We start from the raw sequence: 19,449 nt of genomic DNA on the forward strand, positions 1-19,449 counted from the left end.
TGATTCAGTGTAATGTTCCTCAGTTTGTATGTTCTGCACAGGATACCAAACGGTGGCACAGGGGGCAGATGTTCTGTACTGACACAAATTATATATATATATATATATATATATATATATATATATATATATATATATATATATATATATATATATATATATATACTATATCTTATATATATACATTATCATGGGGTTATTGCCACTCACAATATGGCGTCCATGAAGGTCCTGGCGCAGCACGGAATATCCGACAGAAAGTGTCTTGAGGCCATACAACCCTAACCCAATACGTAACCATTAAAAATCATGTAATGCCCTCGGGGCACTTACTAGGGTATATTCCTGTGTGCTACAGCTCCCGGCTTCTGCGAAGTGGCACTGCGCAAGTCTGTTTTGTCGTAAATTGTTCTCTTCCGGTTTTGTGCTGACGAGGCGTAAGGCAAAGGCTTCGGTGCCGCTAAGAATTCTGTGCTAGGTCAGACGTGTCAGTATTTAGCAGACTGAAGCTCGGTCAAACTCGCACAGTTAGCATGGCTCCCAAAAGCAGCAGCAAACAGCAGTCTGAAGAAGACCTGATTCTGCAGGACTTCAGCAGGAATCTGTCCGCCAAGTCAACGGCGCTTTTCTACGGCAATGCTCTCATCGTCTCAGCCATTCCCATCTGTAAGTACTTCATTCAAACCGTATATGGGCACGGGGTTTACGTCGTTTTTGCTACCTAAAATATGCTACATTACATTACAATGCTACATTAGAAGGTACCCGTTTAAGTGTGTTTATATCCGGTGCAAAAATCTAGTAGTAAGTGCTGCAGTACTAGTAGTACGACCATCCGCAGCAGTTTGGGTGATGTGGCATTGAGTCGCTGAATGGACTCTGCTTGGGTCAGACCTTTTAACTGCATTTTATTGTATGTTTTAATTTGAGTTGGATTACTGTAATGATGATAAAGTTCTTCTTTTTTGTAAAGTTGGTTTTGTTTAAATTGCGGGAACATAATCATTTGATTGGTTGAGTTTTGCCACGCAGCACAATCTCAAGCATTCTTCGGTTTGGTGTTGAGTAGGAAATATACATGGCCGTGAGATAATGAAGAGAAGATAATTACTGATGATGTATTTCAATATAGGTAATATACAGAAAGTTATTAAATACATTTTTAAAAAAAGTCACGGTTAGTACACGTCAACATTCGAGTTGCAGGTATTACCAGTTGGGTATTGTAATAAACAAACAAAATAATTGTTTTGACTAGAGAAACAGTGAATACCTCAGACTTTAACTAAATCCAGGTCCATTCAGCACTACATGAAAGATTGAGCAGATGCTTTACCTACCCTGTCTAAGTACTTGATATGATACTGCATTTTGCAGATTACCTCTGATTCAATTATTTTATTTATTTCCCCCCTCATTTCCAGGGCTATTCTGGAGGATATGGCACATGGACCTGGTCCAGTCGGCAGTTCTCTACAGTGTCATGACTCTTGTGAGCACCTACCTGGTTGCCTTTGCCTACAAAAATGTCAAATTTGTCCTTAAACACAAGTAAGTCTCTGTGACATTTATGCATTACTTGCACACTTTTCTTTTTCTTGATTCTGATTAGCAAATGAAATGTAAAAACTAAGATGTTTTGTGTATAAACCAACTAACATTTTATAGCTAATTAATGCATACCAGTATGTGTTTTTTAAATCTTTGTTTTTGTGTAGAGTTGCCCAGAAACGAGAAGATGCTGTTTCTAAGGAAGTCACTCGCAAACTTTCTGAGGCAGATAACAGGAAGATGTCTCGCAAGGAGAAGGATGAAAGGTATTGTTCTGTTACCCACATGTATTCAACTGTGTAACTGTGCCTGTCTCTTTAGAATTGAGAACTAATGGAAATCTAAGGAGTGTTATTGCTGCGATTCCTTGCATGAAGAACAGGACTCCCACATTGCAAAGTGGGGGTGATTCATATTGAGTTTTGCATCCTGTACTCTGGGAACTGGGTCTTCTAAAGGATTGACATTGTGACAGCTTATGGTAATTGCCCTAAGATTTTATATCTAAAGTGTCATTTTGTGACGATGGCTACATATTCAGTAGGTACAACAGAACATATAATATATGCTGCAGAATATAATTGTGCCTAACCTTTTCAGCTCCAAGTTATTTTGAAAGAGACAACCTCAATTACAAAATATAGTTTCGGTGTCTTGTGTGGAAATAAGCCGTAGAGATGATATGTGGGCATACCCCAGACTAGGACCGGTTTACTGTTTGTCTGCTTTGTTGTGTGGTTGATTTTTTGCCTTATTGAAAGAGTGAAAAATAAAATAGAAGCCTTGAAGGACAAATATAAGCAGCTAAATTAATTGTAACATTACACTTTTAATATTCCAGTGATTGGCTTTCTTGTAATACAAAAGGCTTAAAACCTTTTACATGTGAATTAAATGACCTTAATACACTCTTCTCCATGTAGCTATTGCTATCCATTTTCTCCTAGTCAATAGTCTTGATGTTACACAAATAAGTTAAAGATTTTAATTAAGTTTTGAGTGCGGATACTTGGTTGTGTCTGAACTATAAACTGTGTCTTTTGATGTCACTTTAGTTGCAGTAAGCAAAATGTTGTGGTGTGACAAAGATTCATGTGTAACATTATTTGTGTTAACAGAATCCTGTGGAAGAAAAACGAGGTAGCAGATTATGAAGCCACAACCTTCTCCATCTTCTATAACAACACGCTGTTCCTAGTCCTGGTGATTGTCGCCTCATTCTTTCTGCTGAAGAGCTTCAACCCCACAGTGTATCCTTTTGTTCAGGTTTTATGCAGGCCTTTTTATAGAGTTTCTGTAGTATGGTAAAACATGTATTTCTTTGGTTCCTTGTATTTCGGTTAGTACTTGGACAAATATCAGAATGTTCTAACTAATAATTGGGGGGGGGGGGGAGAAGCAAAGTCTGTAGAGACCTATCCCAACAGACTCACAGCTGTAATAGCTGCCAAACGTGCTTCCACCAAGTATTAACTCAGGGGGTGGAGACTTATCCAATTATGATCTTTCAGTTTTGTATTTAATATATAATTTCACAAAGTTTTTTTCACCTTAAGTGTGGAATATGGTGTGTAGATAAGTGGAAAAAAATCCTAATTTAAATGCATGAAACTCTGAGGCACTGACACTGACTTTCTATAGGCACTGTGTGGGTGTGTAAAATATTTATTTAAAAATCAGAATCAACACAGCAGCTCTTAAGTTTGACAGCAAAAAGCAAACAAAGCAGATTATGCGCGTGCATGGAGTGTTCTCTATAGAAAGCCAAATGGGACAAAATGTGTTATGCTGCTTTAGTGTGAGACAGAATCTCATGGGACAGAAAAAAGGCAAGCACGTCATTCTAAAATGCCTCTCAAACAGTACCCAACTTCCTGAAAATGTTGTGTAGTGATTTTTATATAGATTGTATATTATATATATTTTACTGCGACCTGGAATGTAATAAACGAGAGAATTTTAATAAAAGCCCAAAACCCCCCCCCCCCCCCCCCCCCCCCCCATCACTTTACAATGACATTTCCCCGTTTTTGATTTACTTAATGTTTTAAACTAAAATTTCAGTTGTTACATATTGTAAGGTCTTGCTGTAAAGGCACACACATGGGCCACGCCCCACACCCCTGCTGCTGTGCAGTCTCTGCCTGTGTTCAGAGCAATGTAATGGCTTTTGTTACATTTTAAAAAATGAACAAATATCCGAACGAATACTTAAATTGCGAGCGAATATCCAAACATGAAAACCCTGCGTTTGTCCCAGCACTAAGCTCAATCACACAACGTTTTTCAGTAGCTTTTGATACATTGGGTTAAAAAAAGAGAAAAAAATCGATTTACTGGATTTCCTAGTAAAAGCATTGCAATATGGAGTGAAGGGTGAGCCGTGAGTGGTTTAAATCTGTCTTGGCTTGCTGCGTTGGTTTTTGTGCTACCACATGGTTTAGGAGGAAGGTTGCTTAGTATCTTGCCATGAGGTATGTGTTTTTATTTATATATATTTATTGTTTTAGTAAGCATTTCCTTGACAGACCCTCCAGAAATTACATCCTGTCGATCAGTGCTTCCTCTGGACTGATTGCCTTGCTGTCTACAGGTTCCAAGTAATCTACTTGTGCAGCCACTCAGAGAAATATGATGGCCAATACAGTTGGGTGGGGTGGATTCAGGGTGTATGTCTTCATCTGAGACTAGGTTTTTGAACAGAAATTTGATTTGGACTTTAAATTCAATATACAGAGCCGAAAACCTCACAATAAAACTTTTTTTTTTTTTGACAATTCAGTTAACCTTTTTGTGTGTATGTGACTAACAGGGATACAGCGGGTGTCCAACAATAAAAAGGTAAAATCGGTTAAGTTTTACATTCAAGAAATAAGTGTACACATTAAATTACTCTTCACAGTAGACTTCAGTAAACATGAAAGACTGGAACTAAAACAAACACCTCAAAAAAAAAAAAAAAAAAAAAAAAAAGGAGCACACAGGCATAAACTTTACAAATGACAATCAATACCAATAAATGGGTTATACTGTGAAAGGAAACAAACCAAGCCTCAAGCATTATCATTGTGCATTTCTTTATTTAAATCCAGCTCAAATGTATATACAGTTTGACAGCTCTGGCAGCAGGCTATCGCTCATTTTATTTGAATATATTAATGGAATACGTGTTGCAGTTAAAGAAAAGACCTGAAAGTGTTTGAAGAAACACCGCACATAAATTACTTGCTTAGTCATATTATTTTTACAAACTGTGTAAAAAAAAAAACTGGAACAGTGTCACTTTTTAACACTTGTTTGCATTGTCTGTCTGGTGGAAACCAGGTCAGCTACCATTGCCACAGAGCGTTCATTTATGCTGGCATAAATAGTTTTCAATCAAGGCACTCTATATAGTAGGCTGAAAGTACCAAAATATTTAACTATATGTATGAGCAAAAAATCTAAAAATGTAGCAAACCCTATTTCTGTGAAATATGTAATAACCAGTGACATTTTCTATGTGCTTGCTCAAGGTATTGACAGTTGATATAAATTATTTTTGTTACTTATTTTTTTGCTCCAAAACTGTAAATGGGGCAAGTATGGTAATGATTATGGTTAAAGTATTTAAATAAGCACAAGTCAACAAGAGATGTAAAAAAATAAATAAACACCAGGTATTCAAATAACAAAGTATTTATTAGTGTTGCAGAACATCCTGCAGTGTTTACAAGAGCATTTTTTAACCTTTGCTGTAACTGTTGTCCATATCGGAGACACATTATTTCAACAATCTTGATTGCTGTTATATTTTTGTTTCACACATCATGGGTTAAATTAGGAGGGAACATGTTTCTCAGTTTTAATTTAAGCATATGACAACACAAGATACAGCAAAGGTTAAAAAAAAAAGTGTCTCTTAAACAGCAGGGTGCTCTGTAAAGCTTGAAATCCACTTTTGCTCAATGTGCTGCTGTATGAATTACAGAACAAAGTTTATATACAATTGCATCTCTACTGTGTGCTATATGATAAATACTGCAAGATGTGGTTCAGTTATCCCTTAGGGGAAGGTTAAAATGATTCTAACAGGAAACCTTAAATTACTTTTGCAAGAACCATCTACATACCTCAACATGCAGTACTGCTTGGCCAAAAGCCCGAAAACAAGCATTATTCATACATTTGTATAAAGTTGGTCTTTGGGTTCTTAATATCGATGCTTCTGATACACTCTCACTGCTACAGTAACAATCCATACTGCAGCTTTCAGGAAAACCATTCTAGAACAAGGCAGATTTCTAATCTACGCAGGCTAAACATATGGTCGGTTTTATCTTATGTATCAACACACATTAATAATAGACATAGTATTAATAGAATTAAAATGACAAGCTTTTCATGTTTTGTTTTCTGCATCTGTGATGTACAAAGCTTGCTGCAATAGATGAAAGGGTTAATGAATTTCTTCCATTGTCTGGTCTGATTGCCATTTTATGACTGATTGTAACTTATTTTGTAATAACAATGTTGCACTGGGGAAAGCAATCAGTAAATCAACGTCCCCTCCACTGCCAGAAAAGCAGATTCACTGTTTTCTTAACATCCTCAAAACAGGTGTGTCTAATACTATCCTACCGTAGCGTCTAAGGAAATATTAATTTTCATAGCTACAGTATACACAAGCAAAGAAACATTTCTGCTGTTATTAAATATTTACATTTTACATTGTGTGATAATGAAAAGAAGCCAACTGCAGTATAAGAAGTTTATAGATTTAAGAAAATACAAGAATATCCTTGTTCTATCGATTAGATTTTAATCTTTTGAGATGTGCTTTTTATAATTTAGGCACATTTATTTTAGAGAGAGCATGCATCTACAGGAGCCCAGCATTTTGCAGACTGAGCACAGGATAGCTGGGAGTTGCAATGACCAGATACTGATCAGGTGGTGTAAATTTGGGTACTTTTGTTTTTTAATCAGCCACCATTTCCTCACTTTAGGATCTGTAGTCCTTCTTGTTGTATGGTTTGTTCCCCAATATATGGTCAATATCTCCTACAATGTGAGAGGTCATCTTTGGAAGTACCTGAAAAATGTCCAAAGCAACAGATGAGTCTTACAGGGGTAAATAAAAACATTCGTATTGTGCTGGGAAAAGGGATAAGCCAAATCGTTTTTGTTAAGGGTAACTGAAAAAATAAGGAAGTTAGTATTTCAGGGAATAGCTGTCTACACACAATTACGTTTGTGTGAAATGGGATGGGGGCACTAGCTAATGATGCTCACATGTGGCTTCAGGAGCTATTTAGCCTGTCAGATTCCTAAATTACCAATATTTGACACTTGTAAGGTAGAGGTTGAATCTGCAGTCTTAAATCCCTCATCTGCAGTCTGCCTCGCCATATGGAATGCACTGTTGTAGTTCATTTTAAAATTCCCAAACTTTGGAAACATTTCAGGACATGCCACTTGCCTGTATAGCCCCAAGGTTTTCTGTAAGCTGTTCTGGATTGGATGTTCCCAGAAGGACAGAGCTTACACCCTCATTACGTAGACACCAGGCTGAGGAAATCAGAACAGCTGATGATAAACAAAGCACTTGGAATGACACCAGGCCCTAACACCCCCTGGAGACAGCTCTTTGAACTTTATTACAAGCAGTTGAATGGCCTGCTACTAAAAAATTGTTCAATGTTCTCCATCCTTATACCTGCATGGAGGGTCCCCCCCCATTAGTAACAACAGGATTATGTTTAAATAATGGGAATCCTTGATAATGGATAGGTCTCGACTGTAAATATTGTCTTACCTACTGCCAACTGGGGTAATGTGCATCCAAGTCGTTCTGCTATCAGCGAAAGATCCTTCAGTTTAGCTTGCTGTTTCCTCCCATCATCACACACAATTTTATCTTTCAACCACTGGTAGGACTATGGATATACAACATTACAGAAATTCAGTATTAGAATGTGTTTATATGTGTTCAAACATAGCTACGCTGATATTAGGTTATTTTTTAAGGGTTTGATTTAAAAAGAATGCAAATCGCTCTGTATAAAACAATGTTATCTGATCAAATGCAGCACCATTTAAACTTGGGGGACATGCATGCTCAGTCAAGTCTACGTCAGTAATTTGAGCTTTGCAGACAATACATTTCCTCCCTGAATCACTCCTTATTTTCATCAGGAATTCCTGATTAGTTTTGAGTCATTTATTGACACAAGAGAACTCGATCTTTTCAACAAGCCAATGACAACGAGTGGTACCTTAATAGAAGCCCTCGAAGTCTCTGGAACTCCATTCTCATACTTGCCAGTGATGATTCCACAGGCTAGAGGAGACCAGGTCATTGCGCCAACACCTGCAAAAATGTTCAGAATATCACCATTCATTTTCACATTAGAAAAACAGATTCAGTACTGCTTACCTGAATACTTGAAGCTGACCTACGCATTTGGTGAGGGCTTACCTGGCTCTGGGTTTGAATCTGGCTCATGTCACAAGTGACATTTTATTTTACACAGTTTAAACTCAGCACATATCACTACTAGGTGGGGCCAAATAGCATACTGTAAAACCATGAATATTTGGCGAATCACACCCATAAAATGTAATTTTGGTCCATAATTATAATTTTTTTTTTAATAAGTGAAAAAACACATAAAAGGCTCACAAACATTTATGGCCTTACAGTATTCAGCATACATTACAGAGCACCTTTGTAAGGCTACACTCGGTATTATACAAAAGATTTGTAAAAATCCAGTGACCTGATTGGTTAACAACCCTTCCAAGCTTGTCCTGGCATCTCGGCCTATGCCCAATCATTTTTTTTTGTAAATGTTTCAAATTCATTTTATTTTAACAAACTGGTTATTCTGGATGAAAGTATCAGAAACATTCAAAATTCAGCTGCAAAAGGATAATGACAACAGGTGGCACTGTATTTCACAGAAGATATGACACTGTATTTTGACACATGCTAGGTGAGACTCAGACTTGCCTATTTTGTGGTAGAGCTCTGGAAGCTGTACCTCAACCTTCTCTCTTTGGAAAAGGTGATACTCAGCCTGTTCACACACTGGTGGGATCATATTGAACTGCCTTGCTACTGAGTAGGCCTCCTGTAACAAAAGGCAATGAATTCAGTGTTACAAATATCAACACTTTATTATGCATCTCTCTTCACATTGGCACACTGTTTATTACAATGAATTATTGATGCCCCAGGAATTGCTCTCGCTTTGTTAAATCCAACTGAGCTTCCCTTTAACGTCGATTCAATCGCACATTAGCATGGATTTAAACAAATATCAGCCGCCTGGAACAACAGGAAACCATAGATGTCACCTGAGATAATATTATTTATCGCCTTAATAACTCAAGCTTGTAAAACGGATTAAAGTGTAGATTTTTTCTTCTGCAATTTAAAAAAAAAAAAAAACAAGTCTCTCATAGTCATGGAGTTGGCTGGTAGATTTGTTTCCTAGTCTATTCAAGATGTTTTATCTAGTTTAAAATTAAAACTCTGATACTACAGTCAATCAGCAATAACTGGATCACCAGCGAGAGAAAGAACAAAAAGCAGGTTTACAAGCATGTGAATATTATGTTAAAGTAAATGGTCTGCTCCATGACCACCAAAAGAGACTGAATGAAATGGATTAAATACAGGGCTGGTCCTGATAAAGGGGGACCTTCGGGGGATCATGGACTGAGGGCTCTTAATACTGCGCTGTACCAGAAGTGCACTGACCACACATGTGCCAGGCTTAGCATCCTACCATGATCTCCATTGCAGTCCATCGGGATGTTCCCCAATACATGGCCATTCCCTGGTTAATCACGTATGTCATTGCCCTAACGATCTCTAAATAAAAAGATAAAAATTAAACAAACAGTGTAAAACAATATTTAAATCTGAGCTAATATATATATATATATATATATATATATATATATATATATATATATATATATATATATATATATACACACACACACACACACACACACACACATGCATACATACATACATACCAATGAAAGCAGAATGCATACATTTTGAACTATTTTTCAATCAGTACATAATGTCCTAAGCCTGATGAAAGCATGCTGGTTCCAGAAATTGCTATTCAAACGTGATGGCTTCAATTCCCCATTAAACAAGATAGACCAGCAATTCTCAGCATAAACACAAGGGGGAGCTTTCACCTTTTTTGTGCTGCAGTAATGCTGAACAAAGATCAGTCACTAACGTTGCTCAGCAGAGCACACAGCAGCTGTCAACTTATTGAATATGGAGATACATTCATTATGATGATCAACACATTCTAAGATAAACAGAGGTCTTAAATTAACTTTTTTTTTTTTTTTTTTTTTTTTTTTTTTTTAACAGGCAGTTTCTTAGTAGTTTGCAACTTTACAGTGTTTTTGCGGCTGGTTGCACAAACCATGACTAGCACTAATCTTGGACTAACTAACATTACCTTGATTAGTGCTGAAACCAGATTGTTTCTTATTGTTGATCATGCCAACTGACTGCTTTTCTATCGATTATTTTATATTAAATATACAGTATGTTTTAATTGCCAAGGGAACCTTAATTCCCAAACATTACCACAAGCGGTGCCTTCAAAAATAAGTCATAATAAAAGTAAAAACATGTATTGCCCCACCCCCTTTCCAACAAAGACCTTCCGACTCTAAACTATTCAAATTAAAACCATTGCTGCAATGCTATTTACAAACCTGTCTTAGATACAGGTTGGTTATACACCTGCTTTGCTGCCAATGTATCTGTGTGATATACTGACCTTCAAGCTCCTGGCTGTTATCTTTAGTCTTTCTATTACATTGAAAGGATTTAGAATGCCTTGCCACAAACAATAACATTTTTTACTTCTTTTAAAATCTGGTTGGTGAACAGTTTTTTTTTTTTTTTTTTAACACTACACTTTCCTTCATTAGTCTAATTTAAATCATAAAGAGATTATACTATGTTTAACCAAGTATTATTCTATTGGGTTTAAATATGCACTGGCTTAAAAATACTTATATCTGTGGGTAAAAGAGCCCCCCCACACACACACACACACTCCCCACTCCCCACTCAGCTTGGTCCAGGTCAAGTCGTGATCCAACAGGGAGAGAGAGAGAAAGAGTGACAGGTGGACATGGAGACAGATATTGAATGGTCAGGGAGTTTCAGAGTACCTCATGGAGCGCCATGCGGTGAGGGGGGGGGGAGGGGTGGGGTGAGACCCCACCCCCTCATTTCAAGCACTGTTTTTTTGTACAAGGAAAAACAAACAGATACTTTTACAAAGTAAGACTGAAACAAGATGTGTCTTTAGTTCAAATACTTGGTTTTGTATCTTTGACATTTTGGGAGACGAAAACTGGTCCACATTTAGACTATGTAAGTATGTATAACAGTTCTGTTATGCTAGCTTGCATCCTGTTGCCTGATATTTAAGGTATTTGGTGCTAAATCTATTAGTAAAACAAATTACTTTGAAAAACACAAACACCAAGAAAAAAACCCAGAATGTCTGAACCACTCTATCCTCCCACTCATGCTCTAAATATAAAATACTTGGGAGATTATGAAACGCAGAAATATTATAACACATATTTGCCCCCTGTTCCCCGAGCATCGGCTGCTCTGGAATATGAAGCCCAGTAGGACTAATTCATTATATGGACAAGTGGATGTACGTGAAATGATTATAAAAAGAAAAAAGGAATCACCTTTCTCTAGTACCATAGTAAATCAATTGAGATTCTGAATGCACACCCACTGGAACATTTTGAGTAGGAAAGTAGGTGCAGGTGTACATTTTCATGTTGTGTGTAACTATCAGAAGGACATCACGAGCTTGGGGAACATTGCTTAGCTGGGAAAGAACGTCAAGGAACTCGCAGTGCGAACTCACAAAAGCCATCATCCAAGCACAGAGCAGGGTATGGTTTTCATCTGGTTCTGTTTCATTTTAATTCACACACCAACCGCACGGCTTTTCAAAAGTTATGGTCAATAAACATGGACAGTCCGTTTATATCAAAGTGTGTGCTACAAATGCATCCTATTTACCTTCTTTATCTATTTTGTCCAGCACCCTGCAGATAAACACTCTGCATAGCAATTTTTTAAACTGACATTAATTATGTTTCACTTCATTTTCAAAACCAACCATTCGGATCTGAAACATTTCCTTCTAGCCAGGCAGAATGCTGCAATATTATGGCCAGTAAGTAGCCAGTGCAGATACTGAGAACAGAGTGCTTGGGTCTTGGATGGGTCCCAGCGTCAAAGTTTGTAGCTGATCCTGGCTGCACCAAAGTGAAGAAGTAAATTCAATGAGAAAATAACAAATCTCTCTGAAGTACTGTAAATGCCTGAGAACTGCTAGACATCATCCACACATGATAAACAGACAACTAGCAGTAATGGAACTCTTATAAAAAGGCATACTGAAGGAAGACACTGTTGTTGACAACAGGAAGGGAGCAAATACTTCAACTTTGCTGTGATCAAAACCATTCTCAAAACACAATTCTCATTCTCTGTTTTCAGTGATTCCTTGGTGAGAGTAACAAAGACACAGATGCAATCTGAATCCTGTGGTACAGCTTGAGGAAGCCTCAGGGTCACTGTGTGAAGACACATTTAAATCAATAGCAGTAACATTTACGCTCAGGTCTTGCAATTCCTGCATGTGTACAATGAGCAAGCAGTAGAAGGTAGAGATGTGTACTAATCTGTGTCTAATCGTGCTGCTGAAAGATGATCCACATAAGGCATCCAGAGCTGTCTGCGGGGGAGGTTTGGATAAGTGAATTAATAGAGATTGAAATGTGTTCCAATGCATCACATTCTACACCCCCACCAAAAGGGCAAGATGGTATGTTGCAATAGAACAAGTGACCTGCATGATGCACGTAGCAAAGCCAAAAGGAAGAATTATTTCCATGATTTCATTTCTCTTTAGAATTTGACTGGTTTGCATCATCTGTCTATTCTATGCTTTGTTTTCAAATACATTTGCCTCCTGCCTTTGGGTAACCTCTTAAGAAACAAGATAGCTTTTTCTCACATACATATCTCGAAGAAAGAAATGATAAGAAAACTGCATAACAAATATAGACTTTGCTTTCTCCAACCCTTATTTATAATAAGTGCCTCCTTTTCTGAACCAGAGGAGTTCTATGGGGGGAGGGGGGGGTGGGGAAGTGAGGGGTGCCCCATACCTTCTCCCCCCCTCACCATCCCTCCCCCCCCTCCGCCTCTCCTCCACCCGGCCCCCCACCCCCCACCCACCCCCTCTCCCCACCACTCGCACAGCACACCCCCACCGCTCCCGCCCCTCCTCTCCCGCACCCCCCCCCCCATTCTCCCCACCCACACCCCCCGTCCTCCCCCCTGCTATCGCCGCCACTCCCCGCCCATACCTCCCCCCCACCCCCAGCAGTTTCCACCAGTATTATATCTGATTGATGGTAACTCCCTTTATCCTGATGTTTATATGAATCTGGATACAAGGTGTCCTCTGTACAGGTATACATGATCTCTGATTCTAAATATCAGCTGCTGTCCACTATGAATTTAGATGTTGACAGCCTTTGCTTAAATCCCAATCGAATTGGAATTACTTTATATTGCATTTGCTGCTGTGTGTAAAGGCAACGCCTAGCTTAGACAAAAAGTTTGTTAAGCCCATTATTGTAAGGAACAGGCCTCAACAACAGCACTTTGATTTCCTTTGGCTGGGCAACTTAAGCCCTTCACAGTATTTATCACAGTTTATTCATATGCAGAAATGAATGTAAAACGCTGAAGGGATCCTATGGAATCTGTTCCCGTGAGTCAAGCAGTGGAAGACCGTAAGTGGGATACTCTGCTTGGTCTCATTATGATTTCTTAGCATAGCCACTGTGACACTAAACATCTCTCTACATTATATAGGGAACATCATTAAATGACTAGACAGGTTTTACAAGACAACACAATTTCCTAACCCCCCCCCCCCCCCCCAAAAAAAAAAGCAGTCATTGACGAGTCTATTCTTGTAGAGAAAGCAATCCTATTGGCTTACAATGGTTTGGAGGGGTAAGCAGTAAGTAAATTAACCCCTTAAAGTACAAAAGGAGTTGAGCGGTTTTTCAAACTTTAGATCTTTTATTTAACATAATGTAAATCAAAGAAACTATACAAAATTTTATTGCAAAAGTCTATCGGTAGCCATAATAGTAGTACAATATTTCAAGTTAGATTTGGAAATGTCACATTTTAAATTGTCAGTTTTTCAGTCAGTATATTGGAAAACTACAAAGTGGTATGCAATTCAATATGTTAGCGAAACATTATTTCAGCCGGTTGCATTCGAGTTTATTAAGCAAAATGAGTTAATTCTATAGGGTGATGTAAAACTTTTGTCCCACTCACCTTCCATTGGGGTATTACTGTCCGGTCGATTTGCAAAGACAACATCTACATACTCGAGCTGCAGTCTCTGTAGAGAGCCTTTTAACCCTGCAATAAAGACATAAACAGTAAAACTGCCAGTAAAGTACATAAGAACATAAGAAAGTTTACAAACGAGAGTAGGCCATTCGGCCCATCTTGCTCTTTTGGTTGTTAGTAGCTTATTGATCCCAAAATCTCATCAAGCAGCTTCTTGAAGGATCCCAGGGTGTCAGCTTCAACAACATTACTGGGGAGTTGATTCCAGACCCTCACAATTCTCTGTGTAAAAAAGTGCCTCCTATTTTCTGTTCTGAATGCCCCTTTGTCTAAACTCCATTTGTGACCCCTGGTCCTTGTTTGTTTTTTCAGGCTGAAAAAGTCCCTTGGGTCGACACTGTCAATACCTTTTAGAATTTTGAATGCTTGAATTAGGTCGCCACGTAGTCTTCTTTGTTCAAGACTGAACAGATTCAATTCTTTTAGCCTGTCTGCATATGACATGCCTTTTAAGCCTGGAATAATTCTGGTCGCTCTTCTTTGCACTCTTTCTAGAGCAGCAATATCTTTTTTATAGCGAGATGACCAGAACTGCACACAATATTCAAGATGAGGTCTTACTAGTGCATTGTACAGTTTTAACATTACTTCCTTTGATTTAAATTCAACACTTTTCACAATGTATCCGGGCATCTTGTTAGCCTTTTTTATAGCTTCCCCACATTGTCTAGATGAAGACATTTCTGAGTCAACAAAAACTCCTAGGTCTTTTTCATAGATTCCTTCTCCAATTTCAGTATCTCCCATATGATATTTATAATGTACATTTTTATTTCCTGCGTGCAGTACCTTACACTTTTCTCTATTAAATGTGTCTGCCCAGTTCTGAATCTTGTCTAGATCATTTTGAATGACCTTTGCTGCTGCAACAGTGATTGCCACTCCTCCTACTTTTGTGTCATCTGCAAATTTAACAAGTTTGCTTACTATACCAGAATCTAAATCATTAATGTAGATTAGGAATAGCAGAGGACCTAATACTGATCCTTGTGGTACACCGCTGGTTACCACACTCCATTCTGAGGTTTTTCCTCTAATCAGTACTTTCTGTTTTCTACATGTTAACCACTCCCTAATCCATGTACATGCGTTTCCTTGAATCCCAACTGCGTTCAGTTTGAGAATTAATCTTTTGTGCGGGACTTTGTCAAAAGCTTTCTGGAAATCTAAATAAACCATGTCATATGCTTTGCAATTATCCATTATCGATGTTGCATCCTCAAAAAAATCAAGCAAGTTGGTTAGACACGATCTCCCTTTCCTAAAACCATGTTGACTGTCTCCCAGAACCCTGTTACCATATAGGTAATTTTCCATTTTGGATCTTATTATAGTTTCCATAAGTTTGCATAACATAGAAGTCAGGCTTACTGGTCTGTAGTTACCTGGTTAGTTACCTGGTTCAGTTTTGTTTCAGTTTTGTAAAGACTATGGGCTGATCAAAAAGAGCACTGATTGAGCTCAATGAGGGTACCATAGCTTGTGAATAACACAGCTCAAGTTGTGCATTGCTAGGTTGTGGTATGCATTTGATTAGATTCTTACTCTCCCTGACTCACAGTCTACAACATGGTCATTGCATTAGTTGATTTTTAGATCTGTAATAGTATAAATGATGGAGCGATTTCTTTGAAATTACTGAAGCACAAACCCCCCCTGCCTGCTCCCATCCTCCAGTCTCACTAAGCTGTAAGCGTCTACACACTGTGGATGAGTTAAACCCTTAATAAATACTGCATGACGGAAAGATTAGCCATTTTCTTTGTCAGATAAACACATGCTTAATCACCTTCAAACTTGAATAAGAAATTATGGAATGCACTGTAGGCTTTGCAACTAATATTCAAGGTTTTTTATTTGTGTTTCTTGGTATGGTTTTAGTCTTGTTTTCCAACTGGAGTATGGGGATCACAAAAACAAACTGTCCTAAGCATTACTGCACATAATTTTTAATACACTTTCATGGGGATATTGGATTTTTTTCTGTTCCCTAGTCCATTTCTTGACTTGATTCAAGTAATGTTTTGATCATTTCCCACATTTTCAATTAAAGATTACTAAGGTATCTGTTGCATTACTTAAATCCTTTCTATCAGATCTAGGCCAGTTGTAAATAATAACTGGCAGTTGCCTATTACTTTGTGAGATTATTTAAAGGATTACAATAACAATGTCTCATATTATAATATTAGCACTGCAGTGTTGTCAATCACAGCAATAGATTAGCACCACTAAGGAGACTGTGTGGTCCAGTGGTTAAAGAAACAGGCTTATAACCAGGAGGTCCCTGGTTCAAGCTCCAGCTCAGCCACTGACTCATTGTATGACCCTGAGCAAGTCACTTAATCTCCTTGTACGCCATCTTTTAGGTGAGATGATTATTATTATTATAAATGTTACAGCATTTTTCAGCAACACCTGACTGAATTTTATACAGTGTGTCTGTCAAATATTTACTCACAATCAAGCAACCCCAATAATGGCAGCTGAGGGGCAGCCTGTTTGGAAAGCCTGCCAAAGGAGATGATATAATAATGGGCAGAAGGTTCAGGCCCCTACATTCATAAAATGGAAATCAAATTTTACCAGGTAAACTGTAACATTCATTTAAACTCTTTAACCTTAAATACTACTGTAGCAATTTTTTATTTTTTTTCCTTTGGAAGGGGAAGGGAACTTTATAAAAAGGTTAGTATCATCTCACTATAGCTGAAATCAACCAGGCCGTTGGTTGTTATGAATTAATTGCATGAAGGTGTAAAAACACAAGGGGTATATTGGGGCCCATTCTGTGTATTTCTAGTTAAAGGTGTTTTCCTTAACTTTGATATTAATTGACTTTAATTTGGCACAGATTCAGTCTGGTGTTTTAAATAATAATAATAATAATAATAATAATAATAATAATAATAATCTTACAAGCTTTTTATTGGGGGGGGGGGGGGGGGGGGGGGACAACCTTGAAACTTCATGTTTACAAATTGGTACCATTATGATTTTACGTTGTATGGTACCACTATCGACCTCATGCGTAATATGTGCTGGTTCTATCCGCATTATATCTTATCCCCCCACATACGAATATTACTAATAATACTAACCAACTACCAATACTAATGCATATAAATTTAAATACGAATGATTATCTAATAGATTTTCATTTTTGGTTGATGGTTAGTTATTGTATAGTAACTCTAGTCTATTTATGCCCCCTCCTATTTACCTATTAAAAAAAATTAATATAATTTATAAATGTTATTTGTATTATTAGTTTTTGTTCCAATGAATGGAAATAAGAACTAATTTAATAACCTTAAACCCTTCTTTGTTACAACCAAAATAATTTCAGAAAACTTTGAGGTAATGAATTTACCTCCATATTATATATATACATACAAGACACTGTGAAAATAGGGCTGCAGATTGCCATGTTTCAAGGTGGTAGCAGAGATGCCAAGGCCAGATTATCCAAACGAATGAGATTAAACAATAGGAGAGAGATTTATAATATTCTAGTAAAATGCATTGGCATTTCCTTTCTTTTAGGACTGATAACTCCAAACAAGTAAGATTTAGCATGTCTGGTCTGGCAGTATTAAGATCTGCTTCTGCTTCATTGAAATGGTTTATATAGGCACAGGTTAAAAAGGAACAAACTTAATAGAGTTTAAAAAAAAAAAAAAAAAAAAACAATATTAAAAAAATGTCTGCTACAGTACCTTCAATAATGTGTTTCCTGGAAAGACCTCTCTCTGTTTCTGCTCTGGAGAAAAACAAACAAAAAAACAAAAACAAAAAAAAAAATCAAAAACAAAAAGGAATTTGAATAAAACATTGCCTACACGAGATTAACATTTGGGGAAACAGACAAAAAAAAATGTAGTTTGAAGAGAGCGCAAAGGCAAATAACTATAAATAACCTGTGTAGACTGTGAAACAACTTACACATCATCTGTGCTGCTGCAGTCTCATACCTGTGAAACATAAATCTCTGCTCCTTCAAGGCAAAGAACTACAGATTTCACTGACTGGAAAAACAACTGCTCTTAAAAACAAAACAAAAAAGAAAAAGAAAAACAGAAACCAATTGTGATTGGTTATTCCAACAGCACAGCTTTTTAATACTAGAAGAACAGACATATGGGTCAGATTTATCTTTTTTCAAAGCACAAGCAATGTGTGTGTGTGTGTGTGTGTGTGGTCATATGGGTCATACTGTGGATTCAAGGCATCCCCACAGATATGCATCAATCTCATACAACATGGGCCAGCCCCTCCTGCACATTACTGGGACACCCCTAAGCTCCCTTCTCCCTTCTGCTTGTCCTGTTGGACATACCCCTCTTCACTTTCTGGTTCTTGTATGTGTGGGCTGCATTTTATTATAACTTTGTTGAGTAATTTATAGGGACTAAAAAAAAAAAAACACAAACACAGTCATACTGTATACAGGGCACAACTGTTGTAATGAAAAAAGTGCTCACTTTCCTCCCCAGTACAGCTTGGTGGTTATCACAAGACTTGACCTCCTGCACAGAGAAAACAACACAATTATCACATTAATATTGGAACCTAGGTTTCCAGCTGGATTCACAGCATGATTGACATGTTCAAAGGAATTCTCAAACCCCAGAATGTCGCATTCTCAAACCCCAGAATGCAACCAAATTACAGAAGAAATAACTAGAAGCCCATTTGCAAACAAAAGTAAACATAGTATAGTGATAGTAAGAAGGTGGTAGTTGGATATGTACTTCTCTTCACTTATCAGTATATATATATAAAATATATATATATATATATATATATATATATATATATATATATATACACACACACACACACACACACACACACACACACACACACACACACACAAAATATTTGTCACATATTACAAAACATTAGGAACACCTGCTCTTTCCATGAAATAGACTGACGAGGTGAATCCAGGTGAAAGCTATGATCCCTTATTGCTGTAACCTGTTAAATCCACTTCAATCAGTGTAGATGAAAGGGAGACAGGATAAAGAAGGATTTTTAAGCCTTGACACAACAGAGACATGGACTGTGTGTGTATGCCATTCAGAGGGTAAATGGGCAAGACAAAGATTTAAGTGTCTTTGAACGGGGTATGGTAGTCGCCGGTTTGAGTGTGTCAAGAACTGCAACGCTGCTGGGTTTTTCACGCTCAACAGTTTCCCGTGCGTATCAAGGATGGTCCACCACCCAAAGGACATCCAGCCAACGGCAGGCCAGTGGTCGAAAACGGCTCATTGATGAAAGAGGCCAAAGGAGGCTGACACGAATTGTGCAGAGCAACAGACAGGCTACAGTTACTCAACTGACAGTCCAGTACAACATTTGTGCCGAAAGACCCA

The 19,449-nt window shown here is 37.7% G+C and overlaps 2 protein-coding genes across 3 annotated transcripts in view; one reads left to right on the plus strand and one right to left on the minus strand.

Moving 5' to 3' along the window:
- Positions 1 to 240: 240 nt before the first annotated feature.
- Positions 241 to 4,593, plus strand: LOC121322966 (translocon-associated protein subunit gamma). Its single transcript, XM_041263630.1, has 5 exons — positions 241 to 666; positions 1,425 to 1,551; positions 1,719 to 1,817; positions 2,670 to 2,801; positions 4,089 to 4,593. The coding sequence occupies exons 1-5, from the start codon at positions 534 to 536 to the stop codon at positions 4,153 to 4,155; spliced, it is 558 nt and encodes a 185-aa protein (XP_041119564.1). The 5' UTR covers positions 241 to 533; the 3' UTR covers positions 4,156 to 4,593.
- A 272-nt stretch (positions 4,594 to 4,865) lies between these two features.
- Positions 4,866 to 19,449, minus strand: part of LOC121322965 (voltage-gated potassium channel subunit beta-1) — a 54,302-nt gene continuing 39,718 nt past the window's right edge. For both annotated transcript variants that reach the window (XM_041263627.1, XM_041263628.1), the window contains exons 6-14: positions 18,553 to 18,597; positions 17,788 to 17,831; positions 13,991 to 14,077; positions 9,327 to 9,412; positions 8,546 to 8,666; positions 7,809 to 7,903; positions 7,349 to 7,469; positions 7,013 to 7,101; positions 4,866 to 6,625 (exon numbers count right to left, since the gene is read on the minus strand). In XM_041263627.1, the coding sequence (XP_041119561.1) occupies positions 6,536 to 6,625; positions 7,013 to 7,101; positions 7,349 to 7,469; positions 7,809 to 7,903; positions 8,546 to 8,666; positions 9,327 to 9,412; positions 13,991 to 14,077; positions 17,788 to 17,831; positions 18,553 to 18,597 (778 nt within the window). In that variant the 3' untranslated portion in view covers positions 4,866 to 6,535. The remainder of the gene's footprint in view (positions 6,626 to 7,012; positions 7,102 to 7,348; positions 7,470 to 7,808; positions 7,904 to 8,545; positions 8,667 to 9,326; positions 9,413 to 13,990; positions 14,078 to 17,787; positions 17,832 to 18,552; positions 18,598 to 19,449) is intronic.

Source organism: Polyodon spathula, chromosome 11, assembly GCF_017654505.1.
Source record: "Polyodon spathula isolate WHYD16114869_AA chromosome 11, ASM1765450v1, whole genome shotgun sequence".
In the NCBI taxonomy this organism is placed as follows: Eukaryota; Metazoa; Chordata; class Actinopteri; order Acipenseriformes; family Polyodontidae; genus Polyodon; species Polyodon spathula.

Excerpts from the sequence above, each read along its gene's own strand:
- LOC121322966 (XM_041263630.1), top strand. The coding sequence starts at position 534 with ATGGCTCCCAAAAGCAGCAGCAAACAGCAGTCTGAAGAAGACCTGATT. Across the intron at positions 1,818-2,669 it reads CGCAAGGAGAAGGATGAAAG|AATCCTGTGGAAGAAAAACG; the intron begins GTATTGTTCTGT and ends TTGTGTTAACAG. Across the intron at positions 2,802-4,088 it reads AAGAGCTTCAACCCCACAGT|AAATTACATCCTGTCGATCA; the intron begins GTATCCTTTTGT and ends CAGACCCTCCAG.